We start from the raw sequence: 21,414 nt of genomic DNA on the forward strand, positions 1-21,414 counted from the left end.
ACGGCGCTGAGAAGGGCCCTCAGTGATACAGTAACACTGAGTAGTGTCAGAGTGTTGACCCTGCTCCCACCAGAGATCTTCAACCTCCCATGGGCCTGCTCCCACTGTGCTTTTTCTCGGGTCCACACCTTCCAGGCCTTATCTCTCCATCCAAATAGCTAGAGGCTACTGAGCCTATGACCCTGGCTGGTTTGGCTCAGTGGATTGAGCGTCGGCCTGCGAGCTAACTGTCACTGGTTCAATCTTCCAGTCAGGGCACATCAGAGAAGGAAAACTCTGACTCCAAAAAACCTCCGCTGCCTTGCGGCATACCTCTTCAGGGGAAAGGCTAAGGGAGTAAACCCCGACAGAAAATCCGGAGCCAGAGTCCCTAAGGCGGTTTGACGTTGTAGTCAACACCGGCAACTCCTGCGGCGCACCTGAACCCAAGCTGTATCAACTCCGTCTTTCCCTTGGACCCTTCAGCTGCGAAGAGAGGGGCAGTCTGCTGCATGGGCAACAGCAGATCCTCCATATCACCCTGCCCAGGCTCTGTAGCTTCAGCTTCACTGGAGAGGACACTCCAGCGTCATCGCAAGATGTCAATTCAACACGTGAGGAGACAGATACCGTGTCACTCCCATGTCGAACTGCACAACCATTCTCGTTGGTGCAGATAGACTCTTAAAAAGCTACAGCATCGTCTCTCGAGACGGACGGCTGCCAACACGACACGACACTGAGCCTATCCACAGCTGCCCCTACACAGTGAAGTCAAGGGTGCTGGGCTGGGCAGCTGTGGCAGTTCTTCTTAGAAAGCACAGACCCTCATGTTTCTTTTAATCGCATATGTTGGGAATTTTCTCAAAGCCCAAATTACATTATGTCCTGCTTAGAAATAGTTATAGTGTTTGTGCTAAATTCCTGAAGACACTGCAATCCAAGACTAACACATTTTTATTCTTCCTTGGTCTGGGAAGTGTAAATTCTGGTCCAAATTTCTGTAGTGTGATAGGCTATGAATAGGACTCTAAGGAACATTTGTTTTCTTCTCTTAGAGAGGCAGGGAAGTATATTCACATTTTTATGTTTAGAGTTTTATTTTTCACCCTCTTCAGTTTTACTGTCAAAAGTGTAATACTGATAATTGATTAGAAATGTCATAACTCTAGGTTTCAGTCTATAATAACCTCAAGTTTCATCCTCTAAAAGTTTTGGCCATCAAAACTAAATGACCCAAGTCAAACATTACTTCAGAACTTTTATTTGTATGTATGCTTTTATTTTGTTAGATTTCCTCTTCTTAAGTATTTCTTCCATCTTGACATGCTTTACGATTTAGTAATTTATCACAATGTAATAGAAAATTGAAGTTATATATACTAAATATTTAACCCAGAAGGTTTTGAAATGGGTTGTTTAGTCGTCGGCAGCCGTCCGTCTCGAGAGACGATGGTGTAGCTTCTTCAGAGTCTATCTGCACCGCCAAGAATGGCTGTGCAGTCCGACTCGGGAGTGACATGGTATCTGTCTCCTCCCGTGTTGAATCGACATCTTGCGATGACGCTGAAGCTACAGAGCCTGGGCAGGGTAATATGGAGGGTCTGCTGTTGCCCATGCAGCAGACCCCCCCTCTCTTCGCAGCTGAAGGGTCCAAGGGAAAGACGGAGTCGATACAGCTTGGCTTCAGGTGCGCCGCAGGAGTTGCCGGTGTTGACTACAACGTCAAACCGCCTTAGGGACTCCGGCTCCGGATTTTCTGTCGGGGTTTACTCCCTTAGCCTTTCCCCTGAAGAGGTATGCCGCAAGGCAGCGGAGGTTTTTTGGAGTCAGAGTTTTCCTTCTCTGATGTACCCTGACTGGAAGATCGAACCAGCGACACTTAGCTCGCAGGCCGACGCTCAATCCACTGAGCTAAACCAGCCAGGGCAAGGGTTGTTTAGTAATACTGCTGATAAGTACAATTTTGTCATGCTTCTAGTTTTTGTAAGGACATTGTTTTTCTCATTCTTTCTGGTAGTGCTTCTAAAACATGTCAGATAATGAAAATGTTTCTAATGGGTCTCCACTAAGCGTTGAGTACAAGGGATATATTTTTATCATATTAAAGATTTGTTCATCTAAGTTACTTTTATAGCTTCTCTCTTTAATTTGGAATGGAGGTCTAAGTCAGATTCTCTTGGCAATTGTTAATTTTTCTGTTATCCCATATTTTTTGTTTAATTTGGCTATCTTTGTCATCATGTATTAGCCTGGCTTAGTTTGCCTTTGCCCAATACTGCACCCTACCCACTCTGGCAAATCTCTGACCTCACAGAAATATGCAACCAGTCGTTGGAACCTGAATGTGATGCCAGTGCTGGATCAATCTGTTCTCTGCCACATCAGTGCAGATATTTCAGGCATGAAGGTTCCCTGGCTATACGTGGGTATGTTATTCTCAGCATTTTGTTGGCATATTGAGGATCACTGGAGTTATTCCATTAACTACCTACGTTGGTGAGTGGGGCCCAAATATCTGGAATGAATATCAAGATTCCTTCCATGGGCAAAGATATGTCCAGTCATTACATGTCCTCCTTTTTCCTTGAGCAGGGGTGAGCCGAAGACCTGGTATGGGGTGCCCTCACTGGCAGCAGAACGTTTAGAGGAGGTGATGAAGAAGCTGACACCCGAGCTATTTGATAGCCAGCCTGACCTACACCAGCTTGTTACACTCATGAATCCCAACACCCTCATGTCGCATGATGTTCCAGTGAGTATCTGAACTTAAGTGGGTGGGGGAGGGATTTAATCCTGCCGCAGGGTGAGAAAGGAATGAGAAAGAATTTAGTTTTGTGGAAATGCTGTTATATCCATTTTGATGTGAGAAGTACATTAACTCTCACATCTCTCTCTTTCCCTTTCTGTCCTTGTTGTCAAATGGCCATTCTACACAAATCACTAGGGTATCCTAAGGAGGCAGAGAAAGGAGAGATCAGATAATTAGTCATAACACAAAGCTGAAACCTGGATTTTGTGCTTTCAGTCCTGCCTCCTAGTCTAGTTTTGTTTTCTGTTAATATTACAGGGTATAAATTCTAATTCTATAAAGCCATTGGGGACAGGGAATGGTTTTCAAGTAGGGAAATTCCAGGATTGAATTTTATCAGCCAATTTGTAAAATAAAGAGAGTAAGCACTAATGTGTAGCAAAGAAGCACACACTGTGTCTGCGACACACTACACTTTTTCTTTTATCAACTGCCATAAGGTCTGGGATAATCTGTACACAACTTCTCATCACATTATGTCCAATTTTTTGAAGATTTTTCATCTGTACAAAATGGACTTGGTATCTGTAAGGCCCCCTTTGATTTCTGAAATTTTATCAGTTTTTACTTGCACTTCTAACTTCTTTTCTAACATCAGTACTATCTCAAAGTCAGGGCACATCAGAGAAGGAAAACTCTGATTCCAAAAAATCTCCGCTGCCTTGCGGCATACCTCTTCAGGGGAAAGGCTAAGGGAGTAAACCCCAACAGAAAATCCGGAGCCGGAGTCCCTAAGGCGGTTTGACGTTGTACTCAACACCGGCAACTCCTGCGGCGCACCTGAAGCCAAGCTGTATTGACTCCGTCTTTCCCTTGGACCCTTCAGCTGCGAAGAGAGGGGGGGGTCTGCTGCATGGGCAACAGCAGACCCTCCATATCACCCTGCCCAGGCTCTGTAGCTTCAGCTTCACTGGAGAGGACGCTCCAACGTCATCACAAGTTGTCGATTCAACACGGGAGGAGACAGATACCGTGTCACTCCCGAGTTGGACTGCATAGCCATTCTCGGCGGTGCAGATAGACTCTTAAGAAGCTACACCATCGTCTCTCGAGACGGACGGCTGCCGACGACTATCTCAAAAATAACCCAGAAGCTTTAATTTTGATGATAACGAAATCACGTAGCTGCCTAGCTCTTTGACTGCCATGTATAATTTAAAATATGGATCAACATGAGAAAAAACTCTATCAATATATAATATGAGGTACAAAAAATAGAGAACAAAACATAAAATATGAATTATTCCATAGTTATTTACATTTATAGCCATTGAAAAAAGAGTCGCTGGGAGCAACTTTGGCACTTTTAGGAAAATTTGTCAGCATTGCTCACAGCAACATTGGCACTCAAAGGGCTAGTTATCCCATTTGTCTTGCTTCATGATTGTTGCTTAATATTGTTTTATTTCTTCCCATATGTACTCAGCACACTCCCACAATATATTCATGACTAAAATTTGCATATTTCATTTTGATTATTAATTTGGTGTTCATTAATTTAAACTAATCTCAACCTCTTTACTGGTAATATCCCCACTTTTATTTCTTATTTTAATAATTTAAGTCTTCTCTCATGTCATGATCTTACTAGAAGAATATTAATTTGGTAATTATTTCAAGAAACTAGCTTTTGGGTTTGTGGATCATCTGTTGTTTTTCTATTCTAATTTCATGTCTTCATAATGAATTATAACCCTTTGATTAAAATACAGTGTCCTCCTTTATCTAAACAGTTTTTTACTTAAAATAATTAAGTAAATAAGTCTATATTGTATATTAGGATAGCCACCACAGCTGTCTTTTGTCATTGTTTTCATGAAATATATCTTTTCATTATTTCACTCTCACCTTGAGTCTTCATATCTAGATGAGTCTCTTATACTACAAGATACAGTTGGATCATGTTTGTCATGCATTATGCCAGTATTTTCTTTTGAAGAGTTTAATTTTGAAGTTAATATAAGTATCAGTAAGGAAGAAATTCTGCCACTTTATTCATTTTCTGCATGTCATATCTTACTGTTTCTCAGTTCCTCATTATATTTTTCTTTGTGATCAATTGGTTTATTCAAGTGTTCTGGTTTTACATTACACTAGAATGTGATTTTGTAATTTTTTACTTATTTCTTAGTTACCATATTCTTACAATTATTAGGTTGACCAAAAAGTCTATACGGATTTTTCCATAAAATATAAGATACACATTTTCACCAATAACTTTATTGACTTGGATATTTTGAGTGTGTGGGCTGTCTCTCATGTGATAAAACATTGATTGTTCTCTTTTTTCTTTCTTTCTTTATATACTGTTTTTCTGTTACAGTTGTCCCACTTTTTCCCCATTGCTGCCCCCACCCCACCCACCCCTCCTTCCGCATTCAATCCCCATTTAGCGTCCATGTCCATGGGTCATTTATATTAGTTCCTTGACTAGACCTTCCCCTTCTTACTCCCCTTATCCTTCTCTCCCCACCACCACCCCCGGTCAGAATCAATCTGCTCCTTGTTCTCTTGCCTCTGATTCAGTTTTGCTTGACATGTGTGTTGTTTAATATTAGTTTCCTGTATTAGGTGATATTGTATAGTATTTGTTATTGTTGACTGGCTTATTTCACTAAACATAATTCTCTCCATTCCCATCTATGTTTTTACAAATTAGTGGTTCCTTCTTTCTTTCTGCTGCATAGTATTCCATTGTGTAAATGTACCACAGTTTTTGATCTACTCATCCACTGATGGGCACTTATGCTGTTTCCAACACTTGGCTGTTGTAAATAGTGCTGATATGAACATAGGGGTGCATAGGTTCTTTTGAATTGGTGTTTCAGGATTCTTTGGATATAATCCTACCAGTGGAATTGCTGGATTAAAAGGTAGTTCCATCTTTAACTTTTTGAGGAAGTTCCATACTTTTCCATAGTGGCTGCACCAGTCTGCATTCCCACCAACACTGTACTAGGGTTGGTTCCCTTCTCTCCACATCCTCACCAGCACGTGTTGTTTGTTGATTTGTTTTTGATTGCCATTCTGACCACTGTGAGGTGGTATCTCATTGTGGTTTTTATTTGCATCTTCTGATGGTTAGTAATGTTGAGCATTCTTTCATGCATCTAGGGACGTTCTATGTATACACCTTGGAGAAGTATTTGCTCAGGTCCTTCACCCATTTTTTAATTGGATTGTCTGTCTTCTTTCTTGGTGTTGAGTTGTATAAGTTTCTTTATATATTTTGGAGCTCAAACCCTTGTCTGAGGTATCATTGGCAAATATGTTTACCCATATGCTTGGTTCCCTTTTCATCTTGCTGATGTTTTCTTTTGCTGAGCAGAAACTCTTTTAGTTTGATGTAGTCCCATTTGTTTATTCTTTCCTTTATTTACCTTGCCTTAGGAGATGTATCAGTGAAAATGTTGCTACATGGGATATCTGAAATCTTCCTTCCTGTGTTTTCCTCTAGGATTTTTATGGTGTCACTGTTTACATTTAAGTCTTTGATCCATCTTGAGTTTATTCTGGTGTGTGGTGTAAGTTTATAGTTCAGTTTCATGTTTTTGCACACCCCACTCCAGGTCTCTCAGCACCATTTGTTAAAGAGGCTCCTCTCACTCCATTCGATCTTCCTTCCTCCTTTATCAAATATTAGTTGATCCATATAAACCTGGATTTATTTCTGGACTCTCTATTCTGTTCCACTGATCTATATGTCTGTTTTTATGCCAGTACCAGACTCTTTTGATTACAGTGGCCTTGTATTATAGTTTGATATTAGGAATTGTGATTCTTTCTACTGTGTTCCTCTTCCTCAAGATTGCTGGAACTACTGGTGGTCTTTTTTGGTTCCATATAAATTTCTAAAGTATTTTTTCTAGGCTGTGAATTACGCCATTGGTATTTTAATAGACATTGCGTTGAATCTGTAAATTACTTAGGGTAGCATGCACATTTTAATGATGTTGATTTTTCCCCGTTGTGAAATTGGTATATTCTCTTCCATTTATTTGTACCTTCCTTAATTTCTTTCTTCGGTGTCATGTACTTTTTGAGTGCAGGTCTTTTACCTCCTTGGTTAGGTTTATTCCTAAGTACTTTATATTTCTTATTGCTACAGTAAATCAAATTTTTCCTAGTTTCTAGCTGGTTTTTTTGGGGGGGGAAATATTTTAGATTTATTAGATTTCTGTTTTTAATTGATTCCCTCTTCCTCTCCATATGGTTTCAACAAATCCATTTTCCAGCAACGATATATAACATGTACTTTCATTTTTTACCTTTTTCAAATAAAGATAATTTTTCCCTGAGGGTGTTACAACATTTAAGAACAAAACAAACGTTGTTGTATGCTAATGCTGCTTATTTCTATAATAACCGTGTGACTATTTCCATGGAAATAACGTTAACATTTTTATTCTCACACTCTCTTAGGCTCATGTGCTTACATCTGGTTAACAGCTGGGCTTGTGTTGATGGTGAAAGGCCCTGAGATGGAGAATGACAGAGGGAACAGTACATCAGCATCGTTATGTTCCTTACTCTCTTCCAAATCAAATAGGCGTTAGTGTCTTAGAGTTACTTGCAGTCATTGCTGGTGACTGGCTGTAGTGCCAATGCCAACATCTTTGCTGAGGAATCCAGCTATGATTAATGATTACCTCACTGATGTTCACCATCTTACTAAGCAGTAAACATATGCTAGAGTCCCTTGACTTCTCAACTTTTCTTTTGTTTTTAAAGTATATTTTATTGATTATATTGTTACAATAGTTCCAATTTTTTCCCCTTTGCTCCCTTCCACCCAGCACCCCCCTTCCCCAACAATCCCATCCCCAAGTCCATGCCCATGGGTCGTACATACAAGCTCTCCTGCCTCACCCTTTCATCTATTCTTCTTCTTTTTTTAAAATAATTAATTAATTAGTTAAATATTTTAACAATAAAAAATAACAATCCCTCCCTCTCAGACTTAAGACCCTTTACAATCTTATAAAGGACAATGGACGAAGGTCTCGAGCTCCTCGAGCTGCTTCAAACTGGACATGGTTGTCGTCCTACCTACCCTTGGGTCAAGAAATCCCAAATAAGAGTGGGGGTGTGGAGAGAAGGGTGGTCTTCCCACAAGGGGAAGGATCGTGCAGACTCCAGGTTGGTTGGCTGTCTCTGGACAACAGCATGCTTGGTTTAACAGGCTGGCATCCTTGTTGTATTCTGTGGGCAACAGGGTTAAAGGACATCATTCAATCCATAACCACTAGATGACAAAAGACAGGTATTAATTTTTCAATGTCCCACATTAGGGAAAAGAAGGGCTTCTTTGGAGGAAGGTATGCCAGGTACATCTCACCTGTCCAAAACCCTTTTGCCCATTATACTTAGTTTGGACTGAGGGAAATATTTTAGGTTTCCCCCCTCTCAGGCCTCTGGGCTCTTTCTGTCCAAGCCATTAGGATAGAAAAGAAAAACCAGTTTTAAAGTGAAGCCCACAGACCACCCCGTTCTTCACCAACCCAGCCACTTAGTTCAACCAAACCATTGAGTCTCAGCAGGCAGCAATGCAGACAGGATTGTGAGGCCTATACATACAGACAATCACTCAGGTAATGAGATCATAGGCTTATGCCCTTTGAAAACAGAAAACACATGTTAATTTATGTAACATAACCCACATACAAGTCTCTAAATCTGTAAGACTGTCTTATTGGAAAGACGTCCAGTTGCAAGGCATTTGACATTCTTCTTGCCTGTAAATTAAACATCTTTGATAATGCCACAGACATAGTTTAACTTTCAAATGAAAACAAATTTTAAATGAAAAGAAACTTTAAAGACGGTTAGCTGCACTACTTTATAGTCTACCACTGGGCATTGTGATCTTCCTTGAATCGTGATTTTTCTCCCTAAGATTACCCTCCTTGTCATTAAAGGGACTGCATTAAGTTCATTTTTAATTTATCCTGTTCATTTGCATAAACACAAAAAGAGCAGCAAATGATCACTTGTGATCTTTAGTTCTGCTTTGCTGAAACTTACACAAGGAACATTTAGGGTGACCTTCAGTCTGCCCTTCAGGGCACAGAAGCTGAGCCACATACCTGGCATTCAGCCTTGCCTGTAAACACCTGTCTTTTCCAGGTCCTCCTGGTTTTCCATTGTGCCTTAAGGTCCCTTCTAGCCATCTTTCAGGAAAACAACCTTCATTCCTTCCCTGGAAAGATTGCTATGGACCGCTCATCCATCCAAGGTACCAGGCCTTTTATCTTGTGGACTTTTATTACCTTTGAAAGTCAGTCACAGTTGCTCAGGGCTTTTTGGTAACAACCAAAGCCCAAGCATGACTCCTTTAGGCATGACATTCCATTCAAAGTCTTAGTTAAAAAAAAACAACAAAAAAACCTCTATTAACAACTGGTCTTATTAGTTCTATGCAAAGAAACTTAGGTCCTTACTTACTTCTTTAGAATGCCAAATTCTGAAAGGATCAGATAGGGAGAAAATATATACAGTGTGAAGGAAAATCCTTGTCCTTCTAATATTCACTGAACTTGCATTTCTATTCTTTATATTTTTATTTTTCCCCCCACTAAAAATTTTTCTGTTCGTTTGTTTTTCCATTACAGTTGTCTCACTTTTTTCCCCCTCTTGCTTCCCTGCACCCTGCCCCCACTTCTTCCACATTCAGTCTCCACCCATTGTCCATGTCCATGGGTCATTTATACATGTTCTTTGACTAGACCCTTCTCCTTGTTACCAATTCTCTCCCTCCCTTCTCCCTCTTTGTTACTGTTAGTTTATTCCTTGTTTACATACCTCTGGTTTCATTTTGCTCATTTGTTTGTGTTGTTCATTGGTTTCCTGTAACAGGTGATAGCATAAGGTAATTTTCTATTGTTGCCTGGCTTATTTCGCTAAGCATAATTCTCTCTAGTTCCAATCATGTTGTTGCAAATGGTAGAAGTTCCTTCTTTCTTTCAGTACTTATTCATTGTCATTTTCCCCCTTTGTACTCGTGTTACTCTCTGTCTCTCTCTGTTTCTTCATCTTCTTAAAGCAGAGCCTTTAGCCTCTCTTGCAATGCTGGTTTGGTGGAGATGTATTCTTTTAGCCTTCTTTTGTCTTGGAAACTTCTTATTTCACCTTCCATTTTGAATGAGAGCCTTGCTGGGTAGAGTATTCTTGGTTGTAGGCCTTTGTGTTTCATTACTTGGAATATATTTTGCCATTCCCTTCTGGCTTGTAGGGTTGCTGCTGAGAAATCTGATGATAGCCTTATTGGAGCTCCCTTGTATGTTATTAGTTGTTTCTCTCTTGCTGCTTTTAGGATTCCCTCTTTGTCTTTGAATGTTGGCATTTTAATTATGATGTGTCTTGAGGTGGGCCTGTTGGGGTTCATCTTCATTAGGACCCTTTGTGCTTCCTGGACTTGCATGATTCTTTCTGTCTTCATGTTAGGGAAGTTTTCTGTCATTAGTTTTTCAAAGAGGTTTTCTATTCCTTGCTCTTCTTCTCCTTCTGGAATTCCTATGATACAGATATTATTACGTTTCATGTTGTTCTGCAGCTGTCTTAGAGCCTCTTCAGTCTTGTTCAGTCTTTTTTCATTTCGTTGCACTGTCTGGGAGTTTTTGTCTACATTGTCCTCCAGCTCGCTGATCCGATCTTCTGCTTCCTCTAGCCTGTTTTTAATTCCTTCTACTGTGTTCTTCAATTCAGAGATCGTATTCTTCATTTGCCCCTGGCTCTTATTGATAGCTTCCATGTCCTTTTTTTTTTTTTAATGTTTTTTTTAATGTTTTTTCTTGATTATATTGTTACAACAGTTCCAATTTTCTCCCCCTTGTTCCCCTCCACCCAGCACCGCCTCCCCCAGCAATCCCCCCCAAGTCCATACCCCTGGTTCGTAAAAATTAACTATCCCCCCCCTCTCAAATATTAGGACCCTTTGCAATCTTGTAAAGGACAATGGGCGAAGGTCTCAAGCTCCTCTAGCTGCTTCAAGCTGGACATGGTCGTCGTCCTACCTACCCTTGGGTCCAGAAAACCCTAATAAGAGTGGGGGTGTGGAGGGGAGGGTGGCCTTCCCACATGGGGAAGGATCGTGCAGACTCCAGGTCAGTTGGCTGTCTCCGGTCAACGGGGTGCTTCGTTTAACAGGCTGCTGTCCTTGTGTTCTGGGGGCAACAGATTTGGCGAAATGGGTTAAAAGACATCACTCAATCCATAACTACTAGATGACAAAAGGCAGGGATTAATTTTTCAATGTTCCATATTAGGGAAAAAAAAAAAAAAGCTTCTTTGTAAGAAGGTGTGCTAGGCACATCTCGCCTGTCCAAAACCCTTTTGCCCATTATACTTAGTTTGGGCTGAGGTAAATCGTTTAGGTTTTTCCCCCTCTCAGACCTCTGGGCCTTTTCTGTCCAAGCCATTAGGATAGAAAAGAGAAACCCGTTTTAAAGTGAAGCCCACAGACCACCCCATTCTTCACAAACCCAGCCATTTAGTTCAGCCAAACCGTTGAGTCTCAGGAGGCAGCGCTGCAGAGAGGATTAAGTGAGGCTTATGTGTACAGATAATCACTCAGGTAATGTGATCATTGGCTTATGTCCTTTGAAAACAAAAAACACGTGTTAATTTATGTAACATAACCCTCAAATAAGTCTCTAAATCTGGAGAAGAAACTTTTAAGACGGTTAGTTGCCCTGTTTTATACTCTACTACTGATCATTGTGATTTTCCTTGAATAATAATTTTTTCTCCCTAAGGTTACCCTCCTTGTCTTTAAAGGGACTACATTAAGTCCATTTTTAATTTATCCTGTTCGTTTGCATAAACATAACAAGAGCAGCAAATGATCACTTATGATCTTTAGTTCTGCTTTGCTGGAACTTACCCAAGGAATATTTGGGGTGACCTTCAGTCTGTTCTTCAGGGCACAGAAGCTGTGCCACATATCCGGCATTCATCCTTGCATGTACACACCTGTTTTTTCCAAGTCTTTCTGGTCTTTCCTTGTGCCTTAAGGTCCCTTCTAGCCATCTTTCAGGAAAACAACCTTCGTTCCTTCCCTGGAAAGATTGCTGTGGACCGCACAACCAAACATGGTACCAGGCCTTTTATCTCACGGGCTTTTATTACCTTTGAAAGTCATTCCCAGTTCCTCAGGGCTTTCTGGTAACAATCTGAGCCCAAGTATGTTTCCTTTAGGCTTGACATTCCAGTCAAAGACTTGGTCAAAAAAAAAGGAACCTCTATTAACAACTGGTCTTATTAGTTCTATGCAAAGAAACTTATGTCATTACTTACTTGTTTAGAATGCCAAACTCTGGAGGGATCAAATAGGGAGAAAAATATACAACGTGAAGGAAAATCTTTGTCCTAATATTCACTGAACTGGCATTTCCATTCTTCATATTTTCATTTTTCGCCCACTAAAAAATTTTTGTTTTTCCATTACAGTTGTCTCACTTTTTTAGCCCTCTTGTTTCCCTGCACCCTGTCCCTCCCCTCCCCCACATTTAGTCCCCACTCAGTTGCACCTGTCTGTGGGTCATTAATATATATATATATATATATATATATTTTTTAACCTGACCCATATCCTTACACCTTTCTTTTCCTCCCCCCCTCCCCCGCCTCCCTTGTTACTGTTAGTCTACTTCTTGTTTACATACCTCTGGTTCAATTTTGCTCATTTGTTTGTGTTGTTCATTAGTTTCCTGTAATAGGTGACAGCATAAGGTATTTTTCTTTTGTTGCCTGGCTTATTTCACTAAGCATAATTTTCTCTAGTTCCATCCATGTTGTTGCAAATGGTAGAAGTTCCTTCTTTCTTTCTTTTACATAGAATTCCATTGTGTAAATGTACCACAGTTTTTTGATCCACTCATCTACAGATGGGCATTTAGGTTGTTTCCAGCACTTGGCTATTGTAAATAGTGCTGCTATGAACATTGGAGTGCATAGGATCTTTTGAATTGGTGTTTCGGGATTTTTTGGATATAATCCTAGCAATGGAATTGCTGGTTCAAAAGGCAGTTCCATTTTTAGTTTTTAAAGGAAATTCCAAACTGTTTTCCACAGTGGCCGCACCAATCTGCATTCCCACCAGCAATGCACCAGGGTTCCCGTTTCTCCAAATCCTCTCCAGCACAAGTTGTTTGGTGATTTGTTGATGATGGCCATTTTGACTGGTGTGAGGTGGTATCTCATTGTGGTTTTAATTTGCATCTCTCTGATGGCTAGTGATGTTGAGCATACTTTCATATGTCTATGGGCCCTCTGTATGTCTTCTTTGGAGAAGTGTTTGTTCAGGTCCTTTGCCCATTTTTTAATTGGGTTGTCTGTCTTCTTGGTGTTGAGTCATATGAGTGCTTTATATATTTTGGAGATCAATCCCTTGTCTGAGATGTCATTGGCGAATATATTTTCCCATATGGTTGGTTTCCTTTGCATCTTGCTGATGTTTTCTTTAGCTGAGCAGAAACTTTTTAGTTTGATGTAGTCCCATTTGTTTATTCTTTCCTTTATTTCCCTTGCCTTAGGAGATATATCAGTGAAAATGTTGCTACGTGGGGTATCTGAAATTTTCCTGCTTATTTTTTCCTCTAGGACTTTTATGGTATCACAGCTTACATTTAAGTTTTTGATCCATTTTGAGTTTATTCTGGTGTATGGTGTGAGCTGGTGGTCTAGTTTCATTTTTTTGCATGTCCCTGTCCAGTTCTCCCAACACCATTTGTTGAAGAGGCTCTTTTCACTCCATTTGATGTTCTTTTCCCCTTTGTCAAATATTAGTTGACCATATGAACCTGGGCTTGTTTCTGGGCTCTCTATTCTGTTCCATTGATCTATATGTCTGTTTTTATGCCAGTACCAGACTGTTTTGATTACCGTGGCCTTGTAGTATAGTTTGATATCGGGTATTGTGATTCCTCCTACTGTGTTCTGCCTCAAAATTGCTGTGGCTATTCGGGCTCTTTTTTGGTTCCATATAAATTTTTGAAGTATTTGTTCTAGGTCTGTGAAATATGTTGCTGGTATTTTAATAGGGATTGCATTGAATCTATAAATTGCTTTGGGTAGTATGGACATTTTAATGATGTTGATTCTCCCCATCCATGAGCATGGTATACGCTTCCATTTATTTGTATCTTCTTTAATTTCTTTCTTCAGTGTTATGTAGTTTTCTGTGTACAGGTCTTTTACCTCTTTGGTTAAGTTTATTCCTAGGTATTTTATTTTTCTTGTTGCTATGGTAAATGGGATTTTTCTTTTAGTTTCTATCTCTGAGTTTTTATTGTTGGTGTATAAAAATGCCTTCGATTTCTTAATATTGACTTTGTATCCTGCTATTTTGCCGAATTCACTTATTAGATTGAGTAGTTTTTTAGTGGAGTCTAAAGGATTTTCTATGTACACTATCATGTCATCTGCAAATAATGACAGTTTTGCTTCCTCTTTTCCAATTTGGATGCCTTTTATTTCTCTTTCTTGTCTGATTGCTGTGGGTAGAACTTCCAAGACTATGTTGAATAAGAGTGGAGAGAGCGGACATCCTTGTCTTGTTGCTGTTGTCAGGGGGAATGCTCTCAGTTTTTGCCCATTGAGTATGATGTTGGCTTCAGGTTTCTCATATATGGCCTTTATTATGTTGAGGTATGCTCCCTCTATTCCCATTTTGCTGAGAATTTTTATCATAAATGGGTGTTGTACTTTATCAAATGCTTTTTCTGCATCTATTGATATGATCATGTGGTTTTTGTCTTTCATTTTGTTTATGTGGTGTATCACGTTTATTGATTTGCGAATATTAAACCATCCTTGCATCCCTGGGATGAATCCTACTTGATCGTGGTGTATGATCTTTCTAATGTGTTGCTGGATCCGGTTTGCCAATATTTTGTTGAGGATTTTAGCATCTATGTTCATCAGCGATATTGGTCTGTAGTTTTCTTTCTTTGTTGTGTCTTGACCTGGTTTTGGAATTAGGGTTATACTGGCTTCATAGAACGAGTTTGGGAGTTTTCCCTCTTCTTGTATCTTTTGGAATAGTCTGAGGAGGATAGGAGTTAGTTCTTTCCTAAATGTTTTGTAGAATTCACTTGTGAAGCCATCTGGTCCTGGGCTTTTGTGTGCTGGGAGTTTGTTGATTACTGCTTCAATTTCGCTAGCTGTTATTGGTCTATTCAGACTTTCTGCTTCTTCTTGATTCAGTTTGTGCAGACTATAGTTTTCCAGGAATCTGTCCATTTCCTCTAGGTTGTCAAATTTCTTGCCACACAGTTGTTCGTAATAATTTCTTATAATTCTTTGTATTTCTGTGGTATCAGTTGTGATTTCTCCTCTTTTGTTTCTGATTTTATTTATTTGGGTTCTGTCTCTTTTTTTCTTGATGAGCCTGGCTAAAGGCTTGTGAATTTTGTTTATCTTTTCAAAGAATCAGCTCCTACTTTTGTTGATCTTTTGAATTGTTACTTTAGACTCTATGTCATTTAATTGTGCTCTGATCTTGATGATTTCCTTCCTTCTACTTGATCTGGGCTTTGCTTGTTGTTCTTCCTCTAGTTCTTGTAGCTGAAGGGTTAAATTTTTTATTAGAGATTCTTCTAGCTTTTTTAGGTAGGCTTGTATTGCTATGAACTTTCCTCTTAAGACTGCTTTCGCTGTATCCCATAGGTTTTGGGTTGTTGTGTGTTCATTATCATTGGTTTCCAGGAACTTTTTGATTTCTTCCTTGATGTCATTGTTAACCCATTCATTATTTAATAGCATGTTTTTCATTCTCCATGAGTTTGAATGTTTTAGAGTTTTTTCCTTGAGGTTGAATTCTAATTTTAAGCCATTGTGATCTGAGAAGATGCTTGATATCATTTCAATTTTCTTGAATTTATTTAGGCTTGTTTTGTGTCCTACCATGTGGTCTATCTTTGAAAATGTTCCACATGCAATTGAGAAATATGTATATTTTGCTTCTTTGGGGTGTAAACTTCTATATATATCGAATAAGTCCATTTGTTCCAGAGTGTTGTTCAGTGCCTCAAAATCTTTGGTGTTTCTTTGCTTTGAAGATCTGTCCATTGTTGACAATGGGGTGTTAAAGTCCCCTAGGATGAGTGTGTTGCTGCCTATATCTTTCTTGGAGTCTTTCAAAATTTTCCTTACATATTTGGGTGCTCCTAAGTTGGGTGCATATATATTTATAAGGGTTATATCTTCTTGATGGATTTTTCCCTTAAGTATTATGAAATGCCCTTCTTTGTCTCTTTTTATGGACTTTGCTGTGAAATCTGTTTTGTCTGATATAAGTATTGCTACCCCGGCTTTTTTTTCATGTCCATTTGCTTGGAATATATTTTTCCATCCCTTTACTTTCAGTCTGTGTAGATCTTTTGTTCTAAGGTGGGTCTCTTGTAGACAGCATATATGTGGGTCATTCTTTCTAATTCATTCAGCTACCCTATGTCTTTTAATTGGAGCGTTTAATCCATTTACGTTTAAGGTTATTACTGATAAGTACTTATTCATTGTCATTTTTCCCCTTTGTACTCGTGTTCTTCTCTGTTTCTCTCTGTTTCTTTATCTTCTTAGAGCAGACCCTTTAGCATCTCTTGCATTGCTGGTTTGGTGGAGATGTATTCTTTTAGTCTTCCTTTGTCTGAGAAACTCCTTATTTCGCCTTCCATTTTGAATGAAAGCCTTGCTGTGTAGAGTATTCTTGGTTGTAGGCCTTTGTTTTTCATGGCTTGGAATATTTTTTGCCATTCCCTTCTTGCTTGTAGTGTTTCTGCTGAGAAATCTGAGGATAGCCTTATTGGAGCTCCCTTGTATGTTATTAGTTGTTTCCCTCTTGCTGCTTTTAGGATTCTCTCTTTGTCTTTGGATGTTGCCATTTTAATTATGATGTGTCTTGTGGTGGGCCTGTTGGGGTTCATCTTCATTGGGACCCTCTGTGCCTCCTGGATTTATGTGACTCTTTCTCTCCTCATGTGAGGGAAGTTTTCTGCCATTGGTTTTTCAAAGAGGTTTTCTATCCCTTGCTCTTCTTCTTCTCCTTCTGGAATTCCAATGATATGGATATTGTTACGTTTCATGTTGTCCTGCAGCTGTCTTAGAACCTCTTCAGTCTTGTTCAGTCTTTTTTCATTTTGTTGCATTGTCTGGGAGTTTTTGTGTACGTTGTCCTCCAGCTAGCTGATCCGATCTTCTGCTTCCTCTAGCCTGCTTTTAATTCCTTCTACTGTGTTCTTCAATTCAGAGATTGTATTCTTCATTTCCTCCTGGCACTTATTGATAGCTTCCATGTCCTTTTTGATGCTGGTATAATTCTCAGTAAGTTCCTTATAGTTCTTCTGGAGTTCACTGTAGTTTTTCTGGAGTTCTTTGTAGTTTCCGCTGAGCTCATTTAGCTTCTCCATAATCCATGTTTTAAAATCCGTATCTGATATTTTGCTCCCCTCTATTTCATTTAGCACTCTTTCTGGGGATTCTACATTTCCTTTTGATGGAGGGTTGTTTCTCTGTCTCCCCATTTTTGTGATTCCTTTTGTTTGTTGGTGCTTCTTGGAATGATCAGTTCTTCCTGGATCTGCCTCTGGTAGCGTCAGATCATGTACCAGACTGGCCCTAGGCAGCCTGTTGGAGACTTCCAGGGATCTACTGCCTTTGTCTCTCTTCTTTAGTTGTTACTATACTCAATCTGTGATCAGCCGTCAAGCTTAAGGACCGTGGGTGTGGCAACTTAATTCCTGTAGGCAGGGCTTTTATATCCCCTTAGTATGACACCACTTGGAGGGGGATGGTCTGTCTGCTGTACTGGGGCTGAGTCAGCACTGGCTGGTCCTGGGAGCGGGTTAGTGTAGCTTCCACTTACTCCTTCGCCCTCCTGGATCTCCGTCTGTGTTGTCCTTGATGATATTTCTTTAATCTGTCTGGTTGTACTTCAGCTACTTTTTCGTGGATCTTTTTCTCTGGTTAGTTGATTGAGAGTCACTCTGCCCACCTTGTCTTGAGATCTTTTGTGAAGGTACTGCTAAAACATAATTACACAACCCAGGCAAGAAACCCGCACCCTCCAATGTCTCCCCCAAATACAATCCCACTATAGTCTGCAAATGAGCCCGTGTTAATATACTTGTGGAGATACTGGGACTCTTATTTCGTAGGAGAAACAGAAAGGAGTTGTTTTAAATGAAGGAAGGGTAATTTTTGAGGTGGAAGTTGATAGAGTATTAATATTAGCAATTGGGATCAAGGTTATGTAAGAGAACAATTAACACTTACACTGTCTGTTAGAAAAGGAGGGGAGGGTTACAGTGTGGAGAGAGAAAGTGGAAGTGTATAGTATTAGGATTATATAATCGGTATATACTATATGATTAGCGTGGGAGGTAGGGTAGACACAACAGACATCCAGGTAGACAGACAGCCAGAAATTGAAAGAGAGGGCTGGGGAGGTTAGAAGGTAGGAAATAGATTGAGAGAGAATTTTTTAAGGATAAAAATACAGAGTAGAAAATAGCAAGACAGGAAGGGAGAGAGGAAAGAGAGAGAGAAAGTAGAGAAGAGAAGGGTACGAGAGAGAACAAAAGAAGAAGGGGAGGTAGAAGAGAGGGGACTGGATTAAAATTCTTTTTTAAATTATATGTTATAAAAAAGATTAAGAGATTAAAACATGATATAAAGTTGCAAGATAGAGAGAAAAGGTGAATATAGAGAGAGAGGAATAGGAGATAGGAAAGCAAGAGGATTTGGGAGGAAAAGAGCTCAGAGGAGGGAAGGAAATCAGGAGGAAGAGGAGATATTAGGGAGGGGAGGATTGAAATTGAAGAGTTGGCAAAAGATAGGATGAAGGAGAGAAATACAAGAGGTAGGGAAAGAAGTGGGGGGATGGGGTAGAAAAAGAGAAGGGGTAAGAATGGGAGAGTAAAGGGAGAGGGGGATAGATTAGAATTATAATTTCAATATTAAGAGATTAGAATATAAAGTGGAATAGGGAGAGAGAGAGATTATGTATAGGGAAAGAAGGAAAATAAGGACAAGAGATGAAAGAAAAATGAATATAGACTGAAGGGGGACAAAATAAAGAAAGAAATTTAATAAAGTTGAAGGTGCGTAGCGCAGAGAAAGGAGAGGGTGAGAAAGGGAGAGAACTTAAAATTAAGAAATTAACTGAGAATAGGATGCAGGGGAGAATGCTAAGGGGAGAGAAGGGAGGGAAGGGGAGGGGAGAAAAGGAGCGAGAATAAGAAGGGACTGACGGTAGGGGTAGTTAGAGAGAGAGTGAGAGATAAAAGAATGAGGATTTTAACTCAATTCAACTTTTATGCACAGTCTCTGGGTATTTTTGGTTTGTTTGTTTTTTGGTTTTTCCTTGCTTCCTTCCTGAGTCTGCTCCTATTCAAAATTCGATGAGTTTCAAATCTTTTCTGGTTGGTTGGCTGGCTGTGGGAGGGTTCTGCTTGATTCTGGGGTTGCTCGTCTTTTTTTCGTGGGCCTACCACCGCTCTGCTGTGAGCTGCCTTTAGTTGTTCCCTCCTGAGGCAGCCTCAGCCCTCCTCAGGCTTGTCCAGCTACTCCTTCCCTCTGTTGGTCCAGCCTGTGGCTGCCACCAATCCCCACCCTGCCTCCAGTCCTGTCTCTATTCCTAGGCTTCTGCTCTCTTCCCTGTCTATATGCCTGCGCACCCTACCTCTCTCCCTGTCTCAAGACTGTCCTTGTGTTCTGCAGGACTCTGGCACAGTCGGTCAAAGTGCTGGGCCCAGTGGCCCTTTCCTGCCCAGGGCCTCTCCCCTAGTCTGTAGCTTTGCAGTGGCTTTCCTGCCTGTGCTCTTCTCCTTGCCCCAAAACTGTCTCTATTCCGAGCTACAGCTTCCACTGGCTTCCCTGTCTATCGGCCTGCGCGCTCTATCTTTCTTCCCGCCACAGCACCGTCCCTTTGTTCTGTGGGACTCTAGTGTGGTCGGTCTGCGCAGCACTCTCTTTCCCCGGAGCTCTCTGCTGGTCTGGAACTTCACAGCAGCCCTTCCCTGCGGGCCCTTCTCCTTGCGCTAAAACCATCTCCCCTCCAGAACCTCCGCCTCCGCTCTCTTCCCTACTTACACACCCTGCACGTCCTATTTCTCTCTTAGCCCCAAACCTGCCTTTTATTCTGTGGGATTCTAGCGCGACTAAAGAGCAAACACTGATTTCAAGAACACAGTTCTCCCCCGGTCCGGAGTTCCGCAGCAGCTTTTCTGTGCGGCCCGTCTCCTAGCCCCAAAACTGCTCCTTTGTTCTGTAGGGCCCTAGCGCAAGTGCTGGGCGTGCCCGGGATGCCAAGCTTTCTGTCGGAGGTTGCAGCTGAGGATGTTTCTCTCTAGACTCAGGTCACACAGTTTCTCCCAGTCCTGGTTGTTCACTGTTCTCTCCCTCCTCTGGCTTTTTCGGCCAAATCCTCTCCCTAGCTCCCTACAAGAATTCACTCCCGGCTAGTGAGCTCTCCGGCTTGATACTGCAAACGCACGGAGTCTCAGAATGACTCAGCCTGCAGTTTGTGATAAACCCCTCCAACCCCCTCCACGCTGCTCCCACAATCTCCTCCCCGTTCACGTTATCAGATATTCCCACTCACTCAGTCATTCCTCCCCGAGTTTGTTCCTCCTGGATTGTCTCCTTAACAGGATCGAGCTGAGAACACTGTTCCTACTCCGCGGCCATCTTGGTCCCCCCCCCCCCGCTTCCATGTCCTTTTTGATGCTGGTATAATTCTCAGTAAGTTCCTTATAGTTCTTCTGGAGTTCATTGTAGTTTTTCTGGAGTTCTTTGTAGTTTCCGCTGAGCTCATTGAGCTTCTCCATAACCCATGCTTTCAATTCCATATCTGATAGTTTGCTCCCCTCTATTTCATTTAGCACTCTTTCTGGGGACACTACCTTTCCTTTTGAAGGGGTTTTTTTTCTCTGTCTCCCCATTTTTGTGACTCCTATTGTTTGTTGGTGCTTCTTAGAATCTCTAGCTCTTTTTTTATTGTTGGTGTACAGAAATGCCTTCGATTTCTGAATATTGACTTTATACCCTGCTATTTTGCGAAATTCACTTATTAGGTTGAATAGTTTCTTTTTTCTTTTTTTTTAATGAATCTAAAGGGTTTTCAATGTATACTGTCATGTCATCTGCAAACAATGATTATTTTACTTCCTCTTTTTTTTTTCTTATCTGATAACTGTGGCTAGACCTCCAAGACTATGTTGAAAGTAGTGGAGAGTGGACATCCTTGGCTTGTTCCTGATCTTAGGGGGAATGCTTTCATTATTGCTCATTGAGTATGATGTTGGCCTCAGGTTTCTCATATATAGCCTTCATTATGTTGAGATAGGCTCCTCCTCTTCCCATTTTACTGAGTGTTTTCATCATAAATTGGTGTTGTACTTTATCAAATGCTTTTTCAGCATCTATTGATATGATCATGTGATTTTTGTCTTTTCATTTTTTTTTTATGTGATGTAGTATGTTTATTGATTTGCAAATATTAAATCATCCTTGAATCCCTGGGATGAATCCCACTTGATCATGGTGTATGATCTTTTTAATGTGTTGCTCTTTCCAGTTTGCCAATATTTTGTTTAGGGCTTTAGCGTCTATATTCATCAGTGATA

General features: G+C 40.5%; 1 protein-coding gene across 1 annotated transcript in view; it reads left to right on the forward strand.

Annotated features, from left to right (window-relative positions):
- The window catches only part of LOC149990275 (lysine-specific demethylase 5D-like), an 80,741-nt gene that overhangs the window by 24,660 nt on the left and 34,667 nt on the right, over window positions 1–21,414 (forward strand). Inside the window, 2 exon segments of the mRNA XM_090265500.1 lie at window positions 2,297–2,478; window positions 2,575–2,734. Coding sequence (XP_090121626.1) covers window positions 2,297–2,478; window positions 2,575–2,734 — 342 coding nt within the window.

Source organism: Furipterus horrens, unplaced genomic scaffold (assembly GCF_987537825.1).
Source record: "Furipterus horrens unplaced genomic scaffold, mFurHor1.1.pri manual_scaffold_19, whole genome shotgun sequence".
Taxonomy (NCBI): domain Eukaryota; kingdom Metazoa; phylum Chordata; class Mammalia; order Chiroptera; family Furipteridae; genus Furipterus; species Furipterus horrens.